The sequence below is a fragment of the Aythya marila genome, assembly GCF_965140915.1.
Source record: "Aythya marila genome assembly, chromosome: 2".
Taxonomy (NCBI): domain Eukaryota; kingdom Metazoa; phylum Chordata; class Aves; order Anseriformes; family Anatidae; genus Aythya; species Aythya marila.
In genome coordinates this window covers 609,784-616,753 of record NC_139043.1, presented here as the reverse complement: position 1 = coordinate 616,753, position 6,970 = coordinate 609,784, and the positions used below count along the sequence as shown (strand labels likewise).

General features: G+C 68.8%; 1 protein-coding gene across 1 annotated transcript; it reads right to left on the bottom strand.

The window, feature by feature from the left end:
- Nucleotides 1-1,992: 1,992 nt before the first annotated feature.
- Nucleotides 1,993-5,489, bottom strand: LOC309874341 (uncharacterized protein). The gene is made up of 3 exons (XM_082752410.1): nt 5,382-5,489; nt 4,016-4,885; nt 1,993-3,300 (listed from the first exon to the last, which is right to left on the bottom strand). The coding sequence occupies exons 2-3, from the start codon at nt 4,843-4,845 to the stop codon at nt 3,294-3,296; spliced, it is 837 nt and encodes a 278-aa protein (XP_082608536.1). The 5' UTR covers nt 4,846-4,885; nt 5,382-5,489; the 3' UTR covers nt 1,993-3,293.
- Nucleotides 5,490-6,970: the final 1,481 nt, after the last annotated feature.

Sequence of the window (6,970 nt, the reverse complement as noted above, 5' to 3'; positions counted from 1 at the left end):
ACATTGGGACACCAGGACCTGTGACACAGGGACATTGGGAATGGGGACATCGGGACATGGGGACTCTGGGTGTCAGGGACATGGGGACCTGGGGGCATCAGGACACAGGGATCTGTGACACAGGGACATGGGGACTGGGGATACTGGGACATGAGGACACTGGGAGTCAGGGACATGGGGACCTGGGGACATTGAGACACCGGGACCTGTGACACAGGGACATTGGGAATGGGGACATTGGGACACAGGGACCTGTGACACAGGGACATGGAGAGCAGGGACATCAGGACATGGGGACACCGGGTGTCATAGACATGGGGACCTAGGAACATTGGGGCACAGGGACCTGTGACACAGAAACATTGGGACTGGGGACACTGGGACATGGGGACACTGGGTGTCAGGGACATGGGGACCTGGGGGCATCAGGACGCAGGGATCTGTGACATAGGGACATGGGAACTGGGGCCATTGGGACAAAGGGACATTGGGACGTGAGGACAGCAGGTGTCAGGAACACGGGGAGCTGAAGACATTGAGACACCGGGACCTGTGACATGGGGACATTGGGAATGGGGACATTGGGGCACAGGGACCTGTGACACAGGGACATGGAGACCAGGGATATAAGGACATGGGGACACTGGGTGTCAGGGCCATGGGGACCTGGGAACATTGGGGCACAGGGACCTGTGACATAGGGACTTGGGGACTGGGGACATCACAACACCAGGTGTCAGGGACCTGGGGACCTGGGGACATTGAGACACAGGGACCTGTGACACAGGGACATTGGGAATGGGGACACTGTGACAGTGGGACAGGGGGGCACTGGGACACCGGGTGTCAGGAACCTCTGGCCGCAGGGAGCAGCGCCATGGCAGCGACTGCCCAGCCGGCAGCTCGGGGAGGTGGAGGAGAGCTCCTGACATCTCGGGAACGTGGCCAGAGGGACCCCAAAGGCTTCAGCCTCTGAAGCCCGGGGACACCCAAGGACAAACACAAGAGCCAGGGGCTGCCAAAGCAAGGCTTGACATTAAATGGGTCATGGGTCCCACCCGGAGCAGATCTCCACGCTGCAGCCCCCCCATGGGTGGAGGAGCCCCCGGTGGATCAGGTGGATGTGGCCTGGAGGAGGCTGCAGCCCATGGAGAGCCCCCTCAGGATTAATGATGATTATTGAGTGATCTCCCTGACCTTATCCCAAACCCTGAGCCCTTTCTGTTGTATTTTCCCCCTTTCCCTTTGAGGAGGGGGAGTGAGAGAGGGGCTGTGGTGGGGCTGAGCGGCCCCGCAGGGTCAAAGCAGCACACCCAGGCCTCGTGGTGAGCACCAGAGGAGCAGCGGGGGCTGTGAGCCCGTCCCCCCTCTACGCTCGGGGATTTGTGGCTGCCTCGGATCCGCTCCTGCCACCGGCCACATAAGCAGCAGGGGAGGCCATGAGGAGGGGACACAGGAGCAGAGCCAGGAGCCCTCTGTCACGTTATCCCCACGCTCTTGGCACAGCCCAGGGCTCACCGCACCCGGCAGGACACTCGGCATGAGCCCGTGGAGCGGTGCTGGCTGCTGTGCCAAGCCCACGTGCTGGGGTGTCCCTGCTCCCGGCCGGCATCCTCAGCATCCATCCATCTTTTGGGGCATTGGAGGATCTGCAGGAGCCAGCTGGGGATGCAGCACTCGCTCTGCTGAACGCTGTGCCGAGGCTGGCCGAGCCCTGCAGCAGCGACAGCCGCTGGCCTGGGTAAGGGCAGGATGGGGGCGACACCTGCAAGGGGCAAGGCTGAGCTGGGAACGGAGTCCCCGGCACACTTGGGGCCATCGCTCACCCCTGGAGCAGCTCCGTCCTTGGTGAGCATCCCCGGGCAGCAGCCAGGAGAGGCAGTGACGTTCTGGAGGGCCCTGGGAAGGCGTGGGCGAGCCCTCACGAAACTCCCCGGGTTCCCAGCAAGATGGAGACGCGGTGTTTTCCAAGCGCAATTAATTTAATTCATACACATCAGCGGTACCTGCATTTCCACACACGTAGTGGCGAAGGGAGGAGTGGGCGGAGGACGGGGCGGGGGTCACTTTGTGCAGCTCTTCGCAGGGGGCTTTGCCTTTTGCCAGGACGGCGAGAAAACACCGGCGGGCAGGGGCACGGCACCCCCACGGCACCGGGGCTGGGCCCAGCACCCTCCTCGTGGTAGCGGGCTGGGTGGGGGCACTGCGGGGAAAGGGCTGCCCGGGGGGGGGCTGCACCGTGTGTGGCGGGGTGCAGGAGGTGCCATGGGCACGGATGGACCTGTGCGAGGGGAGCAGGGGGCAGTAGGGCACGGCGGGGCACTGCAGGAGGGGATCCAGCTCCCTCGGGAGCCGGTGGCAGCCAGGACGGTGCCGTCACCGGGAGCTGGGGCTGGGAGAGGTGTCAGCTCCCCCCCGGTAGCTGCACGCTCGCTCTGCCCCGATGCACGGCGGCGCCCTGTGAAGGAGGGCAGGGAGTGCTCGCAAGCCCAGCATCATCCCGTGGTGAGCGGCGCAGTGCGAAGGGCAGCAGCAGCAGCAAGCGACGGCAGAAGCAGCTGATTTTCCGGTGCAGGAGAGGGGCACCCACCCTGGATTCAGCCACCAGTGCTGAGTCCTGCCTCGCCCCAGGGAGCTTGCCAAGCACTGTCCCGGTTTGGGGCGCTGGGTGGAGCGCACAGACGGGGACCCTGCGGAGGGCAGGGGTGGCCGCTGACCCCCAGCAGCACCCGGGATCAGCCCTCAAACCCCGTGGCTTCAGAGGGGACACAGGGTTTGCACGGTGCCACGTGCCGCAGGGCTCTGGCGCAGCCACTTCCCCTTCTCTGGTGCCACGGGCGGGCTCGGCAAACACGGGGCTCCTCTGCTTGTGCCTGGGGTGGCAGAGCAGGGCATGGGCAGAGATTTCCCCTCCTGGCCGTGGCTCACCTCTCCTGGCTGCCTGCTCCGCCACCACGGCTGTGGGCTCCACACCGGGGCCTCCGTGCTGCCCGGGCTGGGGTCTCTGCCTCTCCGCAGCCGGCTGCAGCCCCCGCCTCGGTCCCTCCTCCAGGCCGGAGCTGCCGCTGCTGCTCCTTGGGAAGCAGTCTGCACCCGTGAGCTTTGCGTTTTATTTTATTTTTATTTTGCCTGATTTCTGCGCTACTCGGGGCTCCGCGCAGTGCCGGGACGAGCCTCCGCCGCCTCCTCTTGCAGCCCCTCTCCCCAGCGCGGTGGGCAGCACGCGGCGCTGCGGCTCCTTCCCCGCAGAGCACAGGGGGCGAGATCCGGCTCTGCTCTGGTGCTCGTGGCCATCATTCCCTGGGCGAGAAGCACACGGAGGTGTTACCTGCAAGCAGCAGCACCAGCCTGGGCTTGGGGGGGGACACGGGGAGCGTGGGGAGCACAGGGGCGCATGGGGAGCGTGCAGCGGGGGAGCCCTGCCCTGGGGAAACCTCCCCGCTCCTCCTCCTCGCCCTGGCCCAGGGGTTTCACCTGTGGCCCTGGTGTGCACCAGGCTGCAGAGGATGGACGGGGAGGAAGCCCCACAGAGAAAACCACCTCAGGGAATATCACCACAGGGAATATCACCACAGGGAATACCACCACCATTTCCAGGGCCGGCCGCAGCGCTTGGCTCCTCCTGCTGCCCTGGGGGGCAACAGGCATCCGGCAGGCACAGATCAGCCTGCGAGCGCCTGATGCAGGGCACCGGAGGCAGCCAGGGCTGGAGGGAGCAGCCTCGTGATGGTCAGGAGAGGAACTCCAGCAGGAAGAGCGCAGCAAGCACCCGGGGGTGCCCACGCAGAGCCGGGGCTGATCACCCCGCAGGGGCGCACCAGTGGTTTCTCACACCAAGGGATGGGCACGCGCCCCGAGCCCCTGGAGAGGCCACTAACGGCTCCGAGCCCCCCAGGCAGCACCCCCAGGTGCAGGGCAGTGCCCGGAGGGGGACCACAGGGTGGGGAGAGCCCCGTGGGGCAGGAGAGCGGTGCAGGCAGCGCTGGGTGGGGGTCCCGGTGCGCGGGGGGCTCACGTGTGGGCGTTCTCTGCCCCGTGGCTCCGCTGGTGCGCGGTGAGGTTGACCTTCTGGGCGAAGCTCTTGCCGCACTGGGCGCAGGAGAAGGGGGTCTCGCCCGTGTGGGTGCGCTGGTGGATCTTCAGGGAGCCCTTCTGGCTGAAGCTCTTGCCGCAGTCGGGGCAGGCGAAGGGCCGCTCGCCGGTGTGGGTGCGCTGGTGCGTGGCCAGGCTGCTCCGGCAGCTGAAGCCCTTCCCGCACCGGGCGCAGGCGAAGGGGCCGCTCGCCGCCCCGGGGCCGCCGGCCTCCTCATGCGGCTCCGGCCGTGGCGAGCGGCTGCTGGCGGCGGCGGTGGCCGCGCCGGGCCCGTCCTCGGCGTCCGCAGCGGGCCGGTCCTCGGCGTGGGTGCGCTGGTGGTTGAGGAGGAAGCGCTGCTCACGGAAGCGCTTCCCGCAGCGCCCGCAGGAGAAGGGCTTCTCGCCGCTGTGGATGCGCTGGTGGGTGAGCAGGTTCTGCTTGAGGCTGAAGCTCTTCTGGCAGACGCCGCACTGGTAGGGGCGCTCCCCGGTGTGGATGCGCTGGTGGATGATGAGGTTGTGCTTGAGGCTGAAGGCCTTGCCGCACTCGGCGCAGATGAAGGCGCGCTCCCCGGCGTGGTGCTTCTGGTGCCGGGCGAGGCTGGGCTGCTGGCCGAAGCATTCCCCGCACAGGATGCACTTGAACTCCTTCCCGGCCTCCTCCTCCTCCGCCTGGCTGTGGATCACCAGCGCCTTCTCGTCCCCGAAGCCCTCCTCGCCGCCGGGGAAGGCGAAGGGGTTCTCGCCCGTGGGCGAGGCCAGGTCCGTCATGGGCGCGCGCTGCCCGGCTCACGGCGCCCGCATCGCAGCCCTGGGGGGCACAGAGAGGGGCGGCTGCGGCTCCCCAGCACCACACCGGGGCTGCCACCGCCCCCCAAGACCCCCAAAACCCCCGGGACCCCCGGGACCCCCGGACACCGCCCGCTGCGAGCGCACCCGAGGGCGGCGGAAGGGGCCGGGACCGTGCGCCCTCGTGGCTGGGGGGGGGGGCCGCCCGCCTCCCCCGCTCCCCCCGGGGCTGCGGGGCCACGCCTGGCCCTGGGGGGGCCCGGAACCGTGCAGGGAGAGGGGGGGGGCTCCAAGCTCGGCGATAAGGGGGGTCCCACGCCATCCCCCCCCCCCCAGCAGGCGGCCCCGCGCTGGGGCCGGGCTGCGCCGCATTGCGCCTCGGCGCCGCGCTGCCGCACCGCCCCCCCGGGCCGTGCCGTGCCGAGCCGTGCCGGACCCCCCCGGGACCCCTCCATACACACACGGAGGGGCCTCCCCCGCCCCGATTTCCTCCCCCCCTGCCCAGCCCCGCCGCCGACCTGCCCGGCCCCGTTGGGTTTTGCTCCGTTCCGCCGCTCGCCGCCGCCGCCGCCCGGCTCTTTGTGGCCCCGCTGGCTCCTCCTGCCCGCCTGACGCGCAGGCACCGCCGCCGCTCCTGCCCCGGCCCGCCCGGCCCTGCCCCGGCCCCGCTCCCGCAGCCCCCGCTCGGCTCCGTCCCGGGGTCCCCTTCCCCGTCCCCGTCCCCCCGGGGCCCGTCGGGGAACAAAGGGGTCGCGCCTCGCCGCCCGAACAAAGGGGCCGGGGCTCGCGGTGCTGCGCCCCCGGGGGGCAGCGGAGGCTGCGGGGGGCTCGTGGTGGGGGCAGCACGGTGCTGGCTGAGGGGCAGGGGCTGCACGGGACCCCCGGGATCCCGCTGAGACCCCCCGGGGCTGCGTGGAGACGATTGGGACACCCCCCGGTCCCTGCTCACCCCTCCAGGGCTGTGTGGAGCTGAACTGACCCCCCCCCGGTCCCCTCTCACCCCATGGGGCTATATGGAGTTAAATCAGCCCCCCTCAGTCCCCACTGACCCCCCTGGGGCTGCGTGGAGCCAAACTGGGCCCCCCAGTCCCCTCTCACCCCCAAAGGGCTGCATGGAGCCGAACTGAACCCCCCAGGCCCTCCCCACACCCCTCAGTGCTGCATGGAGCCAAACGGGGCCCCCCCAGTCCCTGTTCACGCCCCCAGGGCTGCATTGAGCCAAACCAGCCCCCTGCTCACCCCCCGGGGCTATATGGAGCTAAATTAGCCCCCTCAGTCCCCATAAACCCTCCTGGGGCTGCATGGAGCCAAACTGAACCCCCCAGGCCCCCCACACACCCCTGGAGGAAGCCCCGGGACCGCGTGCGGCCACGGAAGGGCTCTGTGGGACCAGCGGGGGCACGAGGATGTGTGGAAGCCCCGCAGCAGCCGAGGCACCACGTGCCAGCCCCGCACGGGGACAAAGAGCAGCCACCCCGGCCCCTCCACGGGGAGCACAAAGGGCAGCGGGGTGCGGGGACCCCTGACCCCAGCGGGGGAAGCCTTGCTCTGCCAGCCGTGCCCGGGGTCTCGCTGCTCGGGGTCCCGGGGTCCCGGCACGGCTGGGAGCAGGCCCTGGGTGCAGGCTGCAGCTTGCTGGTGCTGCGCACGCCGCCGTGGGTGGGTTGGGTTGGGTTGGGCTGGGTTGGGGCAGCCGCTGCGGATTCCTACGGGGCCGTTGCCCAGACCTGCCTCACCGGGGCTGGGCCGTGCGGCAGCCGCCTCGTGCATGGGAGCAAACCCTGCCCTGAGCATCAGCACGGCACAACGGGGGTTTATCGGGGGCTGGAGGGGTCGGGGGGTATCGCCACCAGCCTGGCGTGGAGCCCTGGGGGAGGCCAGCGCGAGGAGCAAAGTCGTGGTTTTGCAGCAGAAGGCGGAAAATTCCAGCGAGCTCGTGGTGTATCCGAAAGTGATTGCGCGGCACGGCGGCGGGGAGTATGTGAGGCTGATAAGGGGAAGGGCCCGCTGCCCCAAAATAAGGAGGGTAGCTGAGGAAAACAGGATGAGCAGCACGAAATCGGTAAAAACGAGAAGTCTAGTCATGAGAGAAGAAGGAAAAAAAAAA